Here is a 22,451-nt window from a genome sequence, read left to right on the forward strand (position 1 = left end):
ATGGCTTTTTCTCTGGTAATTTCTGGATGCGCCAGCTATATAGAGAGGCCCTTAAGTAAAATTGTGTCAGCAGATCAAAGTGAATGTGTAGGTGTATAAATATGAGGGAAAGAGAGTGCGTGTGGGGGAGAGTGACTGTGTGATTACAGGTGGGGAGGGAGTATGTGCAATGTACATGTTGGAGAAAGTGTGCCTGCAAATACATGTGGAGAGAGATGCGTGTGTGATTGCATGTGGAGGAAAGAGAGAACGTGTGTGATTGTGTGCGGTAGAAAGCGGGCATGTGATTGCATGTGGGAGAAGGAGAGCATGCTTATGTCTGCATGCAGGAAGAGTGCATGCAAGCAGTTGTATGTGGGTAAGAGCGTGCATTATTGCATTTGGAAGAGAGAGCGTGCATGTGACTGCGTGTGGGAGAGATTGTGCGTGTGGCGCGTGTGAGAGAGTGCGTGTGATTGCAGGTGGAAGAGAATGAGCGGGCATGTGTGTGATTGTAGGTGGGAGGGAGAGAGAGTCTATGTGAAAGAGAGGAGAGAGTTTATATTTCCCCACCTCCACCCCAACTAATTTCTGACAGATTTAGGGGGACTGGAAACGAATGTTTCCAGGTATGGAGAGTAGTGTTTTTGTTTCCTTAGAAGTTTTAATTATTGGTGGTTGTTTGATGTCTCAGCTGTTTTTAAATATTGTTTTGGAGTTTGGAAAATTTGTAAAATTATCGTATGGTCATCTGTTTTGAAAAATGTATTCTTTTTATTGGTATGGCTTAATTATTATGAGCGATATGTTATGTGAATTGTAAATGTTGTTGGTTGATGTTGGCATGATATTTCTGTTTTTCCATTGTCGCATTGCATAGAGTTTGGCTTGTTGCAGTTTCCAGTTCACTTTTTGTCTGTTTGTATTTATAGTTTTTATGGTCACTTTATTCGGTATTTGATGAGGTCCTGCGTGTGTGACTGCGGTGAGGTATTCCGCTAGCTAGTGTGTACATTCTGTGTGGGCATATATAGCAGCCTTGCCTGTTTTGTATTCCTAACGGAGGCTGTATGGCAAGGAGGAGAAGAGGGAATGAGGCACATTTCTCTTCTTCTTTTCATAATTTTATTTGTCCATGGAAAAACATCAGTTTCAATTATATTTTTCTATAACTCTTGACATGAAATCACATATAGGCTCTCTCCCACATGCATTCATACAGACGTGCACATGCTCGCTCTCTCTTTCACATGCAATCACACCACACATATAGGCTGACTCCCAAACCCACACTACATCCACATCCAGGAAGACATCTACCCACCCACACCAGCTCACAACCCACAAACAGGCTGGATCCACCCTTCCTCTGTCTTCGGCCACTGCGGGATAGGGTCTGGGACTGCCTGCCAGGCCTCTTTGTCTTCAGCCACCAGTGGGGTGAGGTCCGCTCTCTCTTGCACCACGATGGTCTGCTGTATAGCGGAGTGAATGGCAGCAGAAGTTGCATTTGACCAAACATCTCCTGCTGCTATGGGGCCGGTTTCGGGATACGAGCCGTGGCAGTAGGAGATGATATTTGATTAAAGGCGATTCCGACTGTTGGCGTGGAGGGTGGGGGATGTGTATCGCCAGTCTCTAGTGATGCGTGTGTGGCTCAGGGCTGCCTGTTTGATTTGACAGCAGTCTGCGCCTCCGCCCATCTATTCAGTTCTGCTGCCTTGCCGTATCACCATGCCACACCACTAAATATGGCCTCCCATGCTATAGGTTGCCGATCCCTGAGTTACATGGTCTGAATTTCATTATGCTGTTTATTTTAAATTGTTGTTCACTATGTTGTAGTATTTTTTTTTGGGGGGGAGATGGTCTAGAAATAAGAAAAAAAAAAAGGGGGGGTGCTCAAGGTGGAGAAGGCCATACTAAAAAAAAATTAAATGAATTCTTTGCGTTGGTCTTCACTTCAGAGAATGTTGGAGAGAAACGTGCACTGGATCCATATTTTGTAGGGGATGACTCGGAGGATATGACATAAACCACTGTGGTCCTGGCAGAGGTGCTAAAGTCAGTTGGCAAAGTATATAGTTACAAATCCTGAGATTGAATCGCATTCACCCTAGAGTTCTGAAAGAACTAAAATCTGAAATTACAGACCCACCACCGCTAATCTGTAACCTATCGTTAAAATCTGTTACTATACCAGAAGACTAGAGGCAGGACTGGCTCTTGGGCAAATGGCACCCTGGTTGAAGAGAGTTGATGGTGCCACCTTCCACGAATTGATCCCTGCTCCTTGGGAGCAAAGAGTTACGGAGGAGGAGGGTGACCCCACTTCTTCAGATTAATGTGAATTAGCGGCGGTGGGACCCTGACCTCAGCACTGTCCTCCTTCCCCACTATGTTAGTGCTGGTATTAAAAATATAGAAATACACATTCTTTAGATATAGAAATGCTGCATTTACAGAATAGAGACATATATTTTTTTATTTTCTATCAATCATGTATCCGTGGATCACAGATTACCGACAGAACTGAGCCAAAAAATTTCCAACACAAATTTCAAATTTTGTCTAAATAACCAAGAAGAGGGTACAACCCTGGCCTGTGTATACCTTGGCCTGATGATAACTGTAACTGGCAATGTGGGTATAAGATATTACAAGAAAAACTCCAAAAGGTCCAATATGCTAGAAAGAGAAAGTAGCCCATTCTAGCCACTCTCAAAAAAAGGTTAAAAATCATTTGACAGCATTGCATGAATAATTTTTAGATGATGGATATAAGATCTCCTTCAGATGCTATTTACATCTTATACATTAAGCTAAATAGATTTACATGGGTTAGTAAATTGTTGGACCAATGCTGAAGGAATCATTACCATAACTGTCACAACTATACAATATACATATAAAGAATACTTAATTAAAACAAATTAGAAACACATAAAACAAACGTTTCATAGCATAAATATTCATATATTTTTCAAATAATATACATACCTCATTCATTGTAATCGATACATTCAATTCCTAATTCTCACACATTCCACTCCTACATTGATTTAATCCAAAAGTGATCTTGAAGATTTTAAGAACAAATATATAGGACCCCCAAGAAGTAGGATCCTCTTTGTTTCACCTGTATTTGACTTCTTCAGGGGACTTGAGAGAGATATTTGTTGTAATGTTTAAGGCCGATGCTCAAATTCACTGCTCAGTACACACTTTTGTTCGTCCCGATATCACTGGCATTTTTACTTAAGGGCATTAGGGGTAATATCCGCTGAACTTCAACATTTTGGACACTGCAACGGTGTCCAAAAACTCTTTGAAATAACCCAAGGCTTCCAATAAAACAAGTGATCTGTACTCCCACTGCGATTCTTCATTAATGAATGGAGCTTCAATTATCTGCTGTAGAAAGGGTAATATTTCCAAGATATGTTTTTGTATAGTTATGATAGTGTTTTTGACAGTCATGGTAGTGTTTGTTTCAGTGTTGGTGTAATTAGAGGTCGGAATCCATCACGTATACCTTCTTGTTAGAACTGTACCTTTATAGTTAACTGTTGGAGACAAATACAGAATCAAAAGACCACAAAGCATAAATGGAAATGTGCAGTCAAAAACTGAACTGGAAATCGAAACAAGCCAAGCATTATATGCAGTGCAACATTACCATTTCTCTTAAGAAAATAAAATACAGTTTTGGAAGTATTTTACTCAGGAGATTGCTGAAATCCTCGGTCATTCTATTAATATAACATCTTTAATTGGGCGTTTAGGCAGGTGGGATGGGTCCTTGGTTCCCCGGCCTTGAAGAAAACTCACGGCACACGTAACCGTTGCCCCCTTTTGGAAGCAGAATCCTTGCGTGGAACACTGGTGTGGTCGAGCGCGAGATGTAGCCGATGTCGAAAGGCTGCACTGTGCCTTGAAAACACGGCTATTTGGGGTACTTAGCATTATGCACGTGATGGGACATAGGTTTAACTGTACTCAGGGTGGCCACTTAAAGGTTTATTTTTGCTGTCTACGTATGATGGATGCTCTTCTGCTTGTCCTCGACACTTGTTGGCTATACTTTTGTGCTTCTTTTGTAATTCTTGGTATATTGAAGATCAATTTATCGGTGTAACAGAGTGCTGCGAAAATTAATTAAATAGTTAAAAAAAGAAATCAAACAAAATCAAGAATTATACATCATGAATAATTATAGTACAGCCATACTAATAAAAAGAATATTTTAAAACATCTGACTAATAGAACATGCAATAATTATAAAAATTGTTATAAATTTCTGAAAACACTAAAAATATTTCAGAACAGCAGAAATATTAAACAATCCCAATAATTAAAGCTAATAAGGATAATATTGCAGACGGCCTCGGGAAATAAGGTTTATATCGATCAGGAAATCGTGCAGCAGTTTCTAGATTATGATATTCAGTTGCATGCAATGGAAATGTTTTGCTCTAGTGATGCTTTGGCTTGTAGCAGCAAGTGGATAACATCTCTGCTTCTGCTGCTAAGGAATTTTGAAATACGCTGATTACTTTAGAGGAGATAAGAGGTGGCTATAAAGTCCTTATACCCACATAAGATCCCCAGCTCTGATGGGTTTCCTATTGAATTTAATCAGATGTTTAAATTTACATTAGCTCCCGAGCTTCAAATGTTTTTTTCAGTGTTTTTTGGATTCAGGGGTGGTAGGTGGCTCCTTCAGAGAGGCTAAAATGGTGGTGTTTGAGGAAAGATCCCATGTTTGTTAAAGTATAGACCAATTTCTTGGATAAATGTAGACTGTCAAATATATGTTAAGAATCTTGTTTTGGGGTTGAGTAAATTGTGAGAGTGATTCACAGGAACCAAAATGGGTTTGTACTTGGATGTATGTTTTCAGATATTGCTAGGTAGCCTCACAATTTGTTTTGCCTATTTGCTGACCGGCAGCATCCTTTAATGGCGCTATCGTCAGACGCTGAAAACGCTTTTGATAGAGTTGAACGGGATTATTTGTTTCATGGTATGGGATGGTCTAGAATTTGGGCAATGTTTATAAAGATGGTGCAGATGTTGTATACTGCCCTTCAGGCTTGCTTGTTTGTTTTTTTTAATGATATATTTTAAAAACCTTTTTCTCTATTTCGGGGGACTAGTCAAGGATGTCTGTTGTCTTCACTGTTTTTTAATTTGCCGTTAGAATCGTTTGCCCTGGCTATTCAGGGGGGAGGGATATCAGTATAGAAGGTATTTGTTATTGTCAATCTGAAATTAAAATATCCATCTTTGTGGCCAACAATTTGGTCTATATTTCTGTCCAATCTAGTCATCGATTGTAATTGTTTTGTTTCAAAATGTTCTCAGTCGTCTGGCTATAATGTGAACTTGTGCCGAGCGCATTTTCCTAGTGGCCCGGCCACGTGCGTATCTGCTGGTATGCGTGGAAGTGCTGGGTTCTTAAAAAAAAGGGCGGGGCGTGGAAGCTCAGGAGGTAGATTAAGGTATAGGGGAAAAGGGAGGAGGGTTAGTTAGGGGGATAGGGAAGTTCCCTCCTAGTCCGCCGCCGATATGAAATCGGACACGTGTGTGTGCGCGGGTAGACTATTTTATAACGTGGACACCCGTGTGTGGCTTTAAAAATGTATCCCTTTGTGTCCATAGCCTCGGAAATCACATTGCAATACTCTCCTCTTTCTTTATCGTGGCGTGGTTGGTTGGATTTGATAAAATGCAAAGGGATAAGTATATAAATAAATAAATGAATACATTTAGCTATGTATTTCATATGCTCCCTGTGCCTGTGGGAAGTGAGCTATACCAAAAATGAGAAGGTATTTGAATTTTGTTCTTGTGGAGACATAGATCTCCAAGGATTGCTTTTGACTAAATTGAAAGTACCCAGGTAGATGGGGAGGGGTTGAACTTTCCCGATTTAGAATGGATTCATACCGCACGCAGCTAGTTTGTGGATGTTGGATGTGGTACCTAGCTTTTGTCCTCTTTGGTTATCGTTGGAAAGAGAGTCCTAATCCTCTTTCTTTATCTGGCATGTCTCTCCCTCGAAAGTGAGTGGATAATCAAGTTCTCCTGACTACTAGGGAGGCGTTTAACATGCTGGAATGGAAAATGGCTATTTCTTGGTGGTCTTCAGAATGTATAACTATTAGGTTTGCACAATTAAGCAGTGCAGTTTGTTGCCTGGAAATATGTTAAGGTAGGTAGTATAGCTTTGGGTTAAAAAAAACCACAAAAAACCTTCAAAAGAATTGGAGAATTTTCTGGAGGTCGGGGTCCGTGAATCAGTATTAGCCGGGTAGGCTTGGGGTGCGCCACCTCTTACAGCTCAGAGCTGGGAGTGAATAGTAGGGACTGAAATTTCCCCGTAGGATCTGATGGGAACTTTGACCGTGGCCAATTCAGGTCACTTGGAAGGAGACAGGATGCTGGATCTCGGTCTGGCCCTAACATGGTATTCCTTATGTTTTGATGAAAGGAGTCTGCCCTGCCCTCTAAATCTTTCTGGGGAGCAAAAGTATGAGCGATCCTGGTGAGGGGAACCTCTTGGCTCTTACAATAAATACGGTACACCTCGGTGCCCCTTTATTAATATGCTGGTGATAATTTCCCATTCAGTAAACTGTCCTCCTTTCCCCAAAGTTATTAGATTGAAAATCTCCAATCAAGGCATTTTATAATAAAAAAATCTAAGAAATAATGGCAATTAAAACAGATCTAAAATAATGCAAATGATAAACTAAATGACTGAATAAGACAAATAATGACAAAATAAATACAACAGTAAAACTAGAATATATAAAACAGCAATCACAAATCAGAAAACAGTGCCTATTGCTTTCCCAGTAACGGTGCATGGAAAGCATGCGCCGTTGGGTCTCTTAACATTTTTTATGTAATTTGTATAGCATAGTCTTGTACGGACTGCACTGAGATAGTAGTTGTTGCTTTTAAAACGTATCGTGAGAGCCGGTATATTGATCGTCAATCTTATGTATTACACTAATACGATGTCTTCGTGAATGTGCATTTTTTTAAAATGAAACGAGAGAGGTTTACAAGAATTGGTGGTGCTGGATCCTGATCCAGTGATGACTCACTTTGTGGCACTTACAGTACATTGACAAAGTCTCCCCTTTCTCCTTTTTTTGTAGCTTACTTTTCTCTGCAGGTGATCTATGCTCGACGCAGGTACAAAGTGTCCCCTCCCAACACATCAGGGAGCCCAGAGTTCGAGAGGATCTTCCGAGCTCAGTAAGTGTAGTTTATTTTAACCTTTTGGCCTTATTCTGGACATTTTTTTTCCATTTTGTGCCTATAGATGAAAATAGTTATCAAACGAAGAGCTTCGTTGGCCAAAAACTTGTTTTCACTCACTTGAAGCTGTTGGTCATGGATGGCGAAGAAATGTAATAAATTCACCCGAGGCTCCTCCTCAGCTTTCTGGAAAACCTCTTGGAAGAGGAGATCCCACGAGTCTCGGAGCAGGGCAGATCCATAAACCTTTCCGTGACATCGTCCCTCGACAAGTAATCTTGCACAAACCCAGGCTCTTCCCTGTTCTCCCGCTGCTGAGCTTATCTCGAGGCTGGTTTTGTTCAAAGTCAGATGGCAGCTTTATATATTTTTGTCCAATAGTTCCTTCCTTTCTCTTATTTTTTTTTCCAGTTCAGTGGGAACATGTGCTGAGGATCCTGGCACTTGTTAGCCTTTGTCTCCAGCTACCCCTGGAATTCTCCTTTTTTTTTTTTTAATTAGTTTGCCTCCCACTGGTACTAATAAACTTCATGCTTTGGGGGAGGGGGGGGGGGGGGAGAGATTAGATTCCTGTCAACTGTCGATCTACTCATTCTCCCAGGACAAGCAGGAGGGTAGTCCTAACATGTGGGTGACATCATCTGGATGGAGCCCAATCATGGAACATTTGTCAAAGTTTCTAGAACTTTGACTGGCCCCTATTGGGCATGCCAGACCGAGATCCAGCATCCTGTCTCCTTCCAAGTGACCTGAATTGTCCACGGTCAAAGTTCCATCAGATCCTACAGGGAAATTTCAGTCTCTTTTTTTTCTGCGCAGCAGTAGCCTCGTGGATCTTTGGAGCTGTGTGAGAATTTCTCACAACTTTTCCTCATGGAATCTAACTTTAAAAATTAAAAACATTTACCACATCCCGGGGTCCCCCATCGATCGCCGATACCTGTTGATGCCGGTAAGTTTACTTCGTCCCTCGCAGTTGGTTCCCGGTGGTGTTTTTTCCATCAGTGCCAGATGGCCATTGACCGCGTGCTGCCTTTATTTTTTTCTAAAAAGAAGGTGACCGGGTTCCATAAGTGTCCCGAGTGCCCGAGGACGATGTCCATTACGGACCCTCATGACGTATGTGTTTTATGTTTAGGCCCCGCTCGTGATGTCCAACAGTGCACTAACTATGCCCAAATGATGCCAAAAGGCTGCAGGGCATGCTTGGAAATGATGGAGGTTCTCTTTAAGCGAGTATCTCCATCTACTGCAGCTAAACACAGTCGCAAGTCTTCATCGACTCTGTCGCCGTAGAAGTCTCAGCGACATCGAGTCATCGATGACCTTTCCTCGCCATCCTCCGTACGTTCGGCATCGATGTCATTTTCCTCGGTGCCTGAAAAGATCCGGACGGGAGCATCGGGACACATCTCTGCATTGACGGAACCATGGATGAAGAAATCCCGGGGAGAGGGGGCCCCATCCCCTTCTGGACTCAGGATATCAAGGTGTTCTCCACCGGCACCGGTGCTGGGAGCTGAGCCTCCACTAATACACGTAGACCCTCCGGCAACATCTTGTGAGCCTCCATCCCCAATAGCTGTGCTATCGATGCCAGCTTCTAGGGCTGAATTGGACAGGATAGTCCAAGAGGCAGTTCTCCAGGCGCTTCGAGGATTCCAGTCTATGCTGGCACCCGATCCGATGCCTACCATGCTGGCTGTTGTTTGTGATGGTTGTGGGTAGATCCTTGGGCCGGTGGCAGATGGGATCTTCCCTCATAGGTGTGGTCGAGAGAGACCACCAGTCAGGCTCAGAGTTGGGAGACAGACACACACAAGTTCTTTTATTAAACTGTTTTTGAGAACCACCAGAGGTGGCAGTAGTGAGCTGGAAGAGCCCGGCTGGGCTGTAGTCTCTCGGGCACTGGAACAGTGAGCTCAGGAAGGCTGAGCTGTAGAGAAACTGAGATAGTGAGTAGGCAGAGTATGCAGAGTTCAGGAACAGAACCTTGATGGTAACACTCACACGGTAGTCTCTTAGAACAGCCCAGGAGCTGGAATGAAGTAAGCCCTTGGAGCGAGTACCTGGTTCCAGGGAAAGCTCTGAGAGGGAGATGGTAACTCACTGGTGGTGTAGGCAGCAGTGACTTCCTGGAAGAAGTTATATTCAATAGCAGATCCGGGAATGTGGGCCCTCGAGGAGCGAGTACCGGCTCCAGACTGAAAAGTAAAAGAGAGAGCGAGGCCCCTGAGGAGCGGGTACCCTTGGTAAAGTCCAAGGAGGCAGAGTAGCAAGGTACGTGGAGACCGAATCCCATCCGCAGCGATACCTGGAGGCAGCTAGGTAAGAAATCCTTCCTTTGCTAACTCGGTTAGTTAGCGAAATGAAAGACCTTTAAATATTCGAAGATGATGATGTCATCTCAGGGGGATGCCCCTGAGATTGGCGCCACTGCCGGTACTTGAGTCGGGGGCCGTGCGCGCGCCCCTAGTCCTCGGGAGAACACGGCGGAAGGCAGAGTCTAACCGGTCCGGGGATGCCGGAGGAGGTCGGCAAGATGACGCCGCGGCAGACAAACTTCCATCAACCAAGGAGGGAGTTGCCAAAGAGGTAAGGAGGGTGGAGTGAGGAAGTCAGGCAGCGACTGTCACAACACTGGTTCCGCTGCTTGACCGTCTCGATGTCTTGCTCGGTGCTTTGCCATCGGCACCGCTTCCTGCCGTGCCACCGGCACCCCCGAAACCACCTAAACAGATACAGATTCCATTATCCTCGGATAAGGTACAGAAATTACCGATGCCGGAACCTGTTCCAGGACCGTCGTGTCTCCTGCCACCCCGATGTCCATCGAAAGGGCTGATGCCATCGATGCCTTCATTGGTGCCTCCATTCTTCCCATCAGTACCACCTTCAGATTCTGCTGGATTTGGACCAATAATTCCATCTAAACACCCTCAAGATGCAGGAGATGCACCTTATGATCCCCGGGGTGATGATTCTTCTGTCACTCAAGACTCGGATGAAATCCTATCTGAGCCTTCACCCCCAAAAGAACACCACTGTTCCCCTCCTAAAGATCTAACATTTGCTAACTTCATCAAGACGATATCTGAAACCATCCCTTTCACGTTACAGACAGAGGAGAATGTCAGGCACAAAATGGTAGAGGTGTTACAATTTGTCAAAGCCTCTAAAGAGGTTGTGGCAGTTCCAATTCATGAGGTGTTCCTTGATCTGCTACAACTGGGAACACCCAAGCACAGTTCTACCAGTGAATAGAAAGTGATGCCACCTACTTAGTCCAGTCAGCTCTGGGGTTTCAAAAAAGCCAGCTTCCCCACCAATCTGTTGTTGAGTCTGCTCTGAAACAGCTAAAAAAAAATCTCGACCTCATACTTCTGCCCCTCAAGCTAAAGAACAAAAATCCTTGGACGCAGAGTCTTTCACGGCTCCATGCTGATGGCACGGATAGCAGCTTATCAGCTTTATATGACTCGATACTCCAGGAATCTTTGGGAAAAAAATCCAGGAATTCTCTGAAAGCCTACCCGATGAGTATCAAGAAGGCCTTAATTCCATGCTTCAGAAAGGACTCGAGGCTGGAAAGCATGCAATAAGGGCAGCATATGATGTTTTTGACACTGTCTCAAGAGTGTCGGCAGCAGGTATAAGTGCCAGGCGTTGGGCATGGCTCAAATCATCTGACCTATGCCAGGAGGTTCAAGAGAGGCTATCAGACCTTCCTTGTACCGGATACAATTTATTTGGCGACAAAAATCAGCACACAGTTACGCAATTAAAAGACCATCATGACACTGTGTCAACACTCCTCTCTTCCCTTGGAGTTCCCGGCTACAACCAAGAGGTCTTTTAGACGTGATCCTAGAAAAATTTCCTAAAAATGACGTCGCTACTATCCTCCTCCATCCCGTGCTTGGCAGACCAGGGCTCCAAAAGCCCAACCAGCTCCGCAGACAGGTCCAGCCGACCTCCAGTTTCCACAACCATTCCTGTAGGGGGCCGCTTGGGCTTTTCCACAACATATGGCACACAATTACCACGGACCAATGGGTGCCGTCTGTAGTCAAACTGGGTTACCGTCTAAACTTTCTCACGCTACCACCGAACACTCCTTGTCCAGCGGTAGCTTCCATCAATCACTCTCTACTTCTCGAGACAGAGGTCTTCAGTCTTCTGCACTCCAACGCCGTAGAACTGGTGCCTCGACTGCAGTGGGGCCAGGGGTTCCCCTCTCGGTATTTTTCAATACCCAAAAAATCAGGAGGCATTCGTTTTATTCTAGTCCTATGTGCCCTAAAAGAGCACCTCTGCAGTGAAAGGTTCAGCATGGTAACCCTGGGCACCATGCTTCCTCTCCTACAACAGGGAGATGAGCTCTGCTGTCTAGATCTCAAAGAGGCCTATGCACACATTCCCATTTATCCTCCTTATCGGAAATATCGCCAGTTCGTAGCAGGCCACGATCATTACCAGTGCCGGGTGCTACCATTCGGACTAGCGTCGGCACCCCGGGTATTTATGAAATGCCTCGCGGTCGTCGCAGCTCATCTCCGACAGAACAACATTCACGTTTATCCATATCTAGACGATTGGCTCATCAGAGGCCCATCCCGGCAGGAAGTGCTTCACTTCCTCCATTTCACCATCAGCCTACTACATTCATTAGGATTCCTAATCAATTACCGCAAATCATATCTGTCTCCTTCACGCACCCTTTTGCTCATAGGAGCAGATTTAAACACTATCCAGGCCAAAGCATTCCACCCAAACGACAGAGCACGCTCATTAACAACCTTGGCCAAGGCAATTCAGACTCGTCGAACAACCAAAACATATCACCTGCTAACCCTCTTGGGTCACATGATGTCTACAGTTCATGTCACTCCAATGGCTCGACTAGCTATGAGGATAACACAGTGGACTTTAAAGTCCCAATGGTCGCAGTCAAATCAACCCATGTCCCACATTGTCCACGTCACCAGCCAGCTTCGTCTCTCGCTAGCTTGGTGGACAAGGGAGTCCAATCTTCACACAGGACTACCCTTCCATTCTCCAGAACGTCACATCACTCTAATAGATGCAGACAACCTGGGTTGGGGAGCCCATGTCAACAAACTCCAAACCCAGGGAACCCGGTCCAAACAGGAAGCAAAGTATCAGATAAATTTTCTGGAGCTTTGGCCAATTCGATACGCCCTATTTGCCTTTCAGGATTGCCTCTCCAACAAGGTAAGCCTAAATCAGACAATCGGGTAGCAATGTGGTACCTCAACAAGCAAGGGGGCACGGGCTCCTTCCTTCTATGCCAGGAGGCGGCACAGATCCGGGCCATGGACTCTCTCCCACTCCGTGCTACCAAGAGTTACATACCTGGCAGGTGTGGACAATGTGATAGCATACGATCTCAGCCGGACCTTTCACCCACATGAACGGCCCCTGGATCCCACTGTAGCAAACTGAATATTTTACCAGTGGGGCCGCCCGCACATAGATCGCTTTGCATCAATTCATGACCACAAAGTGGACAACTTCTGCTCTCTACACCGCAACCACCACACATCACCGTGAGATGCTTTTGCCCGCTCATGGACAACGGATGTCCTGTATGCCTATCCTCCACTTCCACTCATTAGCACGACTCTCGTGAAGTTACAGCGGCACGATGACCTTTATAGCCCCTCATTGGCCGAGTCAGGTTTGGTTCCCCATCCTTTGTGAACTCTCGGTCCAGCAACCAATTTGCCTGGGTACAGATCCAATTCTGATAATGCTGAGCCCCGTGCTATGTCATCAGAACCTTCACGCCCTGTGTCTGACAGCTTGGATGTTGAGAGGTTGATCCTGCAATCTCTCAACCTCTCTGACAGTGTGTCCCAGGTCCTTGTAGCTTCATGAAAGCCTTCTACTAGGAGATCGTATCGTTCCAAATGGAAAAGATTCTCTACATGGGGCACCTTTAGGGAAATAGATCCTTTTTCCTGCCCCATTCCAAAGTTCCTGGACTACGTCTAGCATCTCTCAGAAGCTGGCCTGCAAACTTCCTCCATCCGTGTACATATCGGCGCCGTTTCAGCTAACCACAAAGGTATAGGAGACGCCCCGATCTCGGTGCAACCCCTGGTTGGGCGCTTTATGAGAGGATGACTACAACTGAAAGCTCCATTGTGTCCTGCGGTTCCAATGCGGGACCTTAACATTGTTCTAGCTCGGCTCACGCGACTGCCATTCGAGCCCGTGCATTCCTGCGAGCTTGGACACCTCGCTTGGAAAGTGATTTTTGTAATTGCTATAACAATTGCTCTCAGTCAGTGAACTACAGGCATTGGTAACATACCCACCGCTTACCAGATTCCTTCAAGATCGTGTGGTAGTCCGCACACACCCTAAATTCTTGCCAAAAGTAGTGTCAGATTTCCACTTAAATCAGTCGATCATACTTCCCAGCTTTTTATCAAAGCCTCGCTCACAACCAGGTGAGCGAGGCTCTGCATTCCTTGGACTGTAAATGTGCTCTTGCTGCAGCTCATAGAAAGTCTACCGACTGTTTGTCTCCTTCGATTAAAAACAAACCGGGAGTTTTGGTGGGCAAGCAGACCCTATCCACCTGGCTGGCGGTCTGTATGTCCTTCTGCTACCAGCAAGCAGGCCTCCTGCTACAAGTACGGGTGAGAGCACATTCAGTAAGAGCTGTGGTGACTTCAGTAGCACACTTGCGTTCTGTACTTCTTGCTGACATCTGTAAAGCTGCAGCATGGAGTTCCCTTCATACTTTTGCAGCTCATTATTGTCTCGACGAGACTGGCAGACAAGATTCCATCTTCGGTCGGTCAGTCCTGCGTAATTTGTTTCCAGTTTAATAACCCAACTTCCTTCCATCGACGCACTTTGCAATTCAGGCTGCCCTTCTAACCAAACACCCCCCCCCCCCCCCCCCCCCCCCCCCCGCCCATTCGCTGTGCCTGTTGCACCTCGTTGGGTGCTTTTGGCTTATTATAATCTGGCATGCTGTAGCTTGCTACTCACCCATGTGTGTGAGGACTACCATCCTTGTCCTGGGAGAAACCAGGGTTGCTTACCTGTAACAGGTGTTCTCCCAGGACAGCAGGACGTTAGTCCTCACAAAACCCACCAGCCACCTCGCAGAGTTGGGTTTGATTACGTGTTATCCTATTTTTCGCTTGTACTTTTAACTACAAACGAGGCTGAAGGGGAACCCCTGCTGGATGCAGGGTTCAGGGCATGCTTAATGTGCCAAAGTTCTAGAAACTTTGACAAAAGTGTTCCGTGATTGGCTTCCATCCCGATGATGTCACCCACATGTGAGGACTAACATCCTGCTGCCCTGGGAGCAACTCTGCTGTACTTGGCTTTCAAGCACCCCCCTCGATATACTTTGTTTTATAAAATATTTCAGCTATCCTCATAATGACATCAACCGCAGCCTCTGACATGGAGTTTAGCTCTCTATCACAAGCCTTTCTAATGCACACCCATCTCCATACTTCCCCATAAACATACAGCGTCCTATCTTATACATATAGATACACTCCTAAACACACAGCTTCTCCTCTCATACACACACACACTCCCAAATACATAGCCTTCTCTCTTACACACAGCTTCCTCTGTCTGTGTGTCTGATTGGAAAAGGGAAGATGAGGTGGGTGTTGACTACCAGAGGGTCAGTCAGTCATAGAATACCAATGTACCATGTGCAATGACCTGCTCTATCAACAACTGGGCTTGGTGGGATGAGTTAAACAATTATTTATTATAAAAAACAAACAGCGAAAGCTTCTGTACTAACAAAGTTATGCGCAGGCCTGTCTGTGGTCTTTGGAGCGGAATAGTGAACAGCAGCAGTGCCTCCCACAGGGTTCGTGGAGCTCAGTCAATCGCTTTCCGATTAGTCTTCCACCTGCCCATGTTCCCTCCCCCCCCCCCCCCCCCCCCCCCCCCCCCCCCCCCAGCATACACCAGACTCTTGGCCTTGCCATTGCTGCTGCCGTGGCTAGGGTTGCCAACTGCTACATGTGCAGTCCAAAACACTCTGCATCCTGACTGACACGGATGGTTAGTGCTGTGTTTCTTTAAAACCGTCCCAGCCTTTCATCTCTCTTCCTTCTGCCTCCTGTGTCTCAGTATGCCTTCCCCCCCCTCCTATGTGCACTGCTCTCTTGTGCTGCCCTCCTAGCTCTAGTCCTCTGTCTCCCTCCTGTCACATTCTCCTTTCCAGTGCCGTACTCTTTTTATTTCCTTTCCTCCTGTGTCCCCATCTCCTTTGTGCCTCTTCTCTCTTCCTTCCCTACAGTCTCCCTCCTGTCCTCATGTTCCCTTGTGCCTCTCCCCTTCCCTATGATCTGCCTTGCATTTCTCCTCTGTCTCTTTCCTCCCTTGCTCCCCAAGTGTGTCTCTTCCTTTCCCTCCCGTTTTCTCTGTCCCCTCTGTTTCTCCCCTTTTCCCATCCTGTGACTGCTTGTCTCCACCTTCTCCCCTCCCCTGTTCCTTTATCCCTTTGCTGGCTCGATGCAGCCCCCTTTTTCGGCTGTTGGCCTGGCATTGAGTGAGGGAGGGACCCAGAGGGCATTGCTCTAGGGATCGGAGGGCTGTGCCGTGCCCTGCCTCCGCTCCCCATCCCATCCAATCACAACACAGGAAAGGAGGCAGGAGGGGCGGGGACACCGCAGGTCTCGGCTCTCTTTCCTTGTAACCAGGAAGCTGTGGGAAAGAGGGGGAGCCTCCTGCACAATCCCTGGCCGTCTGGTCCAAAAACGGGCAGTTGGCAGCCCTAGTCACGGCAGCGGCGATGGCGAGGCCAGGAGTCTGGTGTATGCTGGGGGAGGGGAGAGGTCGGGGAGGGAACATGGGCAGGCGGAAGAATAATTGGAAAGCGATGGGCTCCAGGAACCCTGTGGGAGGCACTGCTGCTATTCAGTATTTCGCTCAAAGACCATGGACAGGCCTGCCCATAACTTTCTGTGAGTACAGAAGCTTTCGGTGGTTGTTTTTTGCTTTGTTTATAATTAATTGTTTCTTAACTTTCACCCCACAAGGCTCAGTTGGTGACAGAGCGGATCATTGCACATGGTACGTTGGTGTTCTATGACTGACTGACCCCTCTGGTGGTCAACACTCACCACATCTTCCCTTTTTCCAATCGGACACGGCAAAGGGTTGGATCGGCTCAAGTTTGAAACTTGTGAGCTGTAGCACCAGTGAAGGCCTCGGCAGGTCGTAACTACCGTCCACTCGCGCGTCCTTCGTACGCATTCACCGTTCAGACATTGTAAAGAAAAGAAAATAAAGAGGAGAGGATAACTCGCATGTCCTTATCTCATGCTTTGCACTAATCAGCACTTAACTCTTATCGTGAAGTTAATCCTTAGCAGCAGATTTCTAGAACTCATTTTTGGACTGCTTTAATATCATATTAACTAATTAAAATGTTGATTCAGTAAAGCAAATAGGTTTGCATCTAACTGTTCCAAGTCTATTTGCAGCATAGTGTCATCACTGTCCATGGGGGGAGTAGTGGCCTGGGCAAGCGCTTCTGTCGATGGCCTGCCCCCCTCCCCTGCAGACCCATCCGTTGTGTGGCATTTACCCTCCTTGGCTGGTTGTGTGAATTCCATGGCCTGTCCTGGCTGCTCTTGGCCAGCTTGGGGAACCTGCGGGCACGTCTGGGGGGTGGAGGAAAGGAACGGTGGGGGGGTCGGAGCGGTGCACGACTTGCCCCTCTTTCCTTCAATGCCCTCCACTCCCCCCACTTTGCCATGTTTTTGGAATCTTCACATCCTAAGCTGCTGAAGCCCTCGGAGAAATGTGATTTTGGGGTTTTAGGAATTCTCCCTTGGTGAAGACTTTCTGGAATAGAGTGGTTTTGCAAAGTTTTCACGTTTTAAATAGTTTTTGTATAAATAAAATGATTTCTTTATTACATTCAGGTGAATATAACCAGTGTTTCAGTGCTTCTGGCAATTGCAAAGTTGCACAAATCTATCTGATCGTGTACCCCGACTGAATCTATGAAATATTAGATACCAATGTTAACAATGGGGATTTTGGGGTTGTGACCAACTTTTGAAAAAAGAAATTGTAGTTTAGTTTGTGTGACAATTGTCCTTACTCATTGCATTAATGTGAGATGGTGATAGGGTAGTTAAACAACAATTTTTTTTTTTTTTGTTTTGCTGCATCCGTGGTGTAAATGTAGCACAGCTGCATTTCCTGCTGCTCAGGCACCCGGCCTAGGCAAAGCTGGCAAGTGCTCGCTGCTTCAGTAATGACTTGACTTACGATGCCTCTCGGGGAATGTGCTAGGGCCCACCGGTCAGCATTTTCCTAGCGTGTAGCCGGATGGACTCGGGACCCAAGGGGTATTGTACTCTCCCGATAGCAGATGGGAGACGGAGTCAAATTTCAAAGCTGACGTTACTCCACATGTACCCGTGCAGGAAGCTTAGCTCTTCAGTATTTTCCGTCTCCCGGCAGATGCGGACACTATTCCACACACTAGAATAGTGTAACACCGTAAAACAAAGAAGAAGAAAATTTACCTTAAGAAGATCGAGTCCCGCTCTCTTGCGGTGAAACCTAAAGGGTCCCTCACCTAGTCGAGAATTCCTGAGGTGATCTCAGATATCCCTCAGAAGTATGCCTTGGTACCGGCGTGGACTTAGCCACCAGCGTGGCTTAAAGGCAGCGGGTGCACATCAGAGGGTGGCGGTGAAGGTAAATCCCTCTCCCCCCGTAGCTGGAGACCGTCCGATGCGCAAGCGGTAAGTGACGAGATTAGTTGAGAGAGAAACTTTACATTCAGGTCTCCAATCTCCTGAACTGGGATTGCCGGACCGACTCTGCTTCCTGTGAGTCGAAAGGGAGCACCGATGGGGTTGAGCAGGTTTGGTTAGGCTAGGCCCCGAACCGGTGCAAGGGTCCACACATGTGGAGACCCTCACGGGGGGGGGGGGGGGGGTGGTGCCATCTTTCACCCTGGGGTCGTCGGCGCAGTCTCCCTTCCCTTCGGCGTTGCGCGCGGGACGTTCCGGCGGCCGATGCGCATAACTTGCGCGCATACCGCGCACAACTCGTGCCGCTCGCACGACCGCAAGTTTGACGCGTGCTTAACTACGGCCACGTGCAAATATTCACCTCGCGCGTAACTTCGCGCAGAAATACTTCCGTGCGCATAATTATGGCTGTGTACAAATCCTCGCACGCGGTGAAAACTCGTGCGCCTAGACATAAATCCAATGGCACCGGTGTCTAAGAAGGTGAGATGGCAGTCTTATTTGCACAGCCTGCCACATAAGAGCCACGCAGCCTGACCCGGAGGCCTACCTGTGTCGGCCTTGTAAAGAAGCCCAGGGGAGACCGAAGCCTGGCCCGTCTCGATATAAGGAGGGTCTGGAGCTACTACTTCATAGCTCTCCGGACCTATGCACCTCTGAGAGGCCTTCTCCACAGGACGGCTCCTACTCTGACCTCCCCCTGGGATTAACATGGATTCCGGTCAGAGTGTTTTTCAATGGTTGCAAGCCTTTGTTCGGGCTGAATCGGTCCCGGCCGCAACACAGGTTCAATCCCGGCCAGAAGCACAAAACCATCCCGGCCTTACTCTGATGCATCGCCTAACTAAGAGTGTCTCGGGCAGGGACCTGGATACCTCAGAAGGGGCTGCATTAGCTTGAAAACCCTCCAGACCTGGAACCATACCAAACCATGCTTTGTTTCTCTCACAAGGATGAATTACCATCCCTTGTTTCCCAGACTCTGAAGAATCTGGATTTTCTAGGTACGTAACCTATGGCGGAACCAAAGAAGAAGCCCATTCCGGTGTTCTTTCGTAAAGCCTCGTGCTACTTTCCGATGATGGTAACCATCCAGGAATCGGTTGACCTGGAACGTGATGGCCCGGAGGCCAGCTTTAAGGGAGGTCTGACCTCGGAAGCCCTATACCCTCTGGAACCTGAGGCCAAGGAACGCCTGCGCTTTCCAAAGTGGATGCCACGGTCTACGCTGTCTCAAAGCGAACAACAATTCCCGTAGAGGGAGGGCCGGCATTACGGGACACTCGGGACAGAAGTCCATCTTTAAGCAGGCCTTTGACGCAACGACGACGACACTGCATATTGCTTCCTGCTGCGCACCGGTGACACTTTTCCGCTTACTGCTCTCGAGAGAGGCAAATAATTTCAGAACTTATACTGTCCTGTATGGAACCCTTAGAAGCCTTCCTGACGGACGCGAGCTCAGACCCAGGGCGTACCTCAGCCCGAGGAGTACCCTCGGTAGTGGCAGCCGGAAGACAGTTACGGCTGCGAATTTGGCCCGTTGACGCGACTCCTACAGCGAATCTCGAGAGAATGCCCTTTTTAAAAGGATCTCCTATTCGGAAATGAAATGGTAAAGTTAGCCAGCAAGTGGGGCGAACCACCATTGCCTCGGCTACCAGAAGACAAGAGTTAAAGATCCCAGTGCCCCTTGCCCGGTAGAGGCAGGGGCAGAGGTCTCGACACTTTAGACCCTACAGGAGCACAATTCCAAGCAACCCGTCCTTCTGAAAGGCCCCAGTCCTTTAGGCACTAACAGACCAAGAGAAGAACAGGCCCGGGAGCAGTCCCCAGTCGTGCCCTCCAAGGAGAAGGGGCTGATTTCTCCAAGGGAAGAGGAAATAGGAAGTCGACTTTTCCTCTTTTACCAAAGATGTGTCGAGATGATGTCGGATAAATGGGTGCTATAGATCATTTGAGAAGGTTACTGTCTGGTCGTGCTGCATTCCTCGGGAGAAAGCTATTATGTGACCCTGCCACGCCCATATTAAAAGACTGGCAGTGGAAGCCACTCTAACAAGATTACTCAGCCTGAAGGCAATAAGTCCGGTTCCTGCACCCCAACAAAATACTGGGCGCTATTCCATCTATTTTATCGTCCAAGAAGGAAGGGTCATTCTGGCCCATCCTGGATTTCAACAAGATCACGTAACCTTTGCGCTCCGTTATCACGGCAGTACATCCGGGAGCGTTCTTAAAGTCCTGGACCTCTTCGAAGCCTACCTTCACATCCCGGTCCATCGGGATCACCAGCGCTCCTGCGCTTCGCAATACTGGGCTACCGTTACCAGTTGCGGGGTGCTTCCCTTTGGCTTGGCAACCGCCCCCAGGACCTTCACCAAAATTAGGGTGGGTGTGGCGGCAGCAATGAGAAAGGAAGGAATGCAGGTACATGCTTACCTGGATGACTGACCGATCGGGTCAAAATCTCCGGAAGAGAGCGGATAGGTGACCGGCAGAGTCGAGAGCCTACTGCGGGATCTCGGGTGGGTCGTAACACGAGCAGAAGCGTTCCACAGCCGTCTCGGTCACTACAGTACCGGGGAACCCGGTCTGACGCCTTACGGAACAAAGTCTTTCTTCCTTCCACGAGGAGAAGGAAATTGAGGGTACGATTGTGACGATCGATGACCAACGCATCGAGTCATCGGCCTCGTGGCATCAACCTTGGAGGCCGTTCCGTAAGAAGTAGCGCTCCCTACTGTCACGATGGAACCCACTGTCCCAGAACTACTCAATATCCTTGAACTACCGGTAGAGGTTCGGACTCGGCTGCAATGGTGGCTACGGGAAGACCACCTAAGCAGAGCAGTAAGCCTATCTCCACCGAACTGGATATTGCTCGCTACGGATGTGAGCCCGCGAGGGTGGGGAGCCTACAGTCAGGAACTGACGACCCAGGGACAGTGGAACAAGAAAAGGCGGATTGGAAGATAAATCGCCTTTAAGCACGAGCAGTCAGACTAGCGTGTCTGCGATTCGGCCACAGACTCCGTGGATTATGAATCGGGATAATGTCGGACAACGCCACAACAGTCAGTTATGTCAACAGCCAGGGAAGAACTAAAAGCCGGCAGGTGTCTCTGGAAATAGACCCCTCACAGCACGGACGGAAATAATTCTTCAAGGGATCCCGGCCTTCCACAGCGTGGGAAAAGGCAACGTCTCGGCAGACTACCGCAAGAGAGAATCCCTGGACCCGGGCGAATAGATGCTGTCGGCCACAACCTTCCAACTTTTATAGTATATCGCTGGGGTCTCCCGGCCGTGGATCTCCTGGCCACTCTTCTCGGTGCCCGAGTTCCCAGATTTTTGGCCATAGACAAGAACTAGGAATTGACATTCTCGTCCATACCTGGCCAAAGGAAGATCTTCTGCATGTCTACTCTCCATGACCATTACTGGGCAGGGTCATCCGCAAGATAGAGCATCACAGGGGGCTAGTTCTACCAGTCGCCACGGACCGGCTAAGACCACCGTGGTACGCAGATACGCGAAGACTACTCGCGGGGAATTCTCTGTGCCTACCTCCACACGGGGACCTTTTCCGGCAGGGCCCGATCCTCCGTGAACATCCGTCTCGATTCTCTCTTACGGTCTGGCCTTTGAAAGGATCGGTCCGAAAAAGCGCCGTTACTCAAAGGCGGCGATTGACACCTTGCTACGAGCACGCAAGTTCTCCACATCCCTGTCTCGCGTACGGATCCGGGGAGCGTTCGAAGCCCGGTGCGAGGACCGCGGGACGCTCCCGCAGACGGCTAAAGTTCCCATGATCCTGGAGTTCCTGCAGGACGGTATGAAGAAGGGGTCGTCAACCGACTCCCTCTTCATCCGTGTTGCCGAGCTGGCCTGCTTCAGAGCCGAAGCGGACGGTATCGAGCCATCGATCCATTCAGATGTCTCCAGCTTCCTGAAAGGGGTTTAACAAAGCCGACCACCTCTAAAGTGGCCGGTGCCTCTCTGGAATATCGATCTAGCGGGGCTTTTTTCAGACCAACACGCAGTCTGTCACGAAGACGGCATTCTCTGTGGCAATATGTTCAGCTCGTCGCATCGCCGAACTACGGGCACTATCCTGTCGGGAACCGTTCTTTAGCTTTACGTCCGGAACCGTACAACTGCGCACCGTCCCCTCCTCCTTACCGAAAGTGGTTTCCCGGTTTCACCTGAACCAAACCATCTCATTTCCATCTCCAGATGAACACGAGGACTCACGCCTTCGTCGGCAGCTAAACGTCAGCAGACTCCTAGTCCGATACCTGGAAAGATCGGAACCCGTGCGCAAAACGGACCACTCGTTTGGTCTTCACGGCGGGAAGAAAGAAGGGGAAGTGGCCTCTCCGGTGACGATAGTGTGCC

At 47.8% G+C, this 22,451-nt stretch overlaps 1 protein-coding gene across 2 annotated transcripts in view; it reads left to right on the forward strand.

Moving 5' to 3' along the window:
* Positions 1-22,451, forward strand: part of LTC4S (leukotriene C4 synthase) — a gene marked incomplete at its 3' end in the record, with an annotated part of 59,741 nt that overhangs the window by 19,005 nt on the left and 18,285 nt on the right. For both annotated transcript variants that reach the window (XM_029583998.1, XM_029583997.1), the window contains 1 exon segment: positions 7,152-7,251. In XM_029583998.1, coding sequence (XP_029439858.1) covers positions 7,152-7,251 — 100 coding nt within the window.

The sequence above is a fragment of the Rhinatrema bivittatum genome, chromosome 18 (genome assembly GCF_901001135.1).
Source record: "Rhinatrema bivittatum chromosome 18, aRhiBiv1.1, whole genome shotgun sequence".
Lineage (NCBI taxonomy): Eukaryota > Metazoa > Chordata > Amphibia > Gymnophiona > Rhinatrematidae > Rhinatrema > Rhinatrema bivittatum.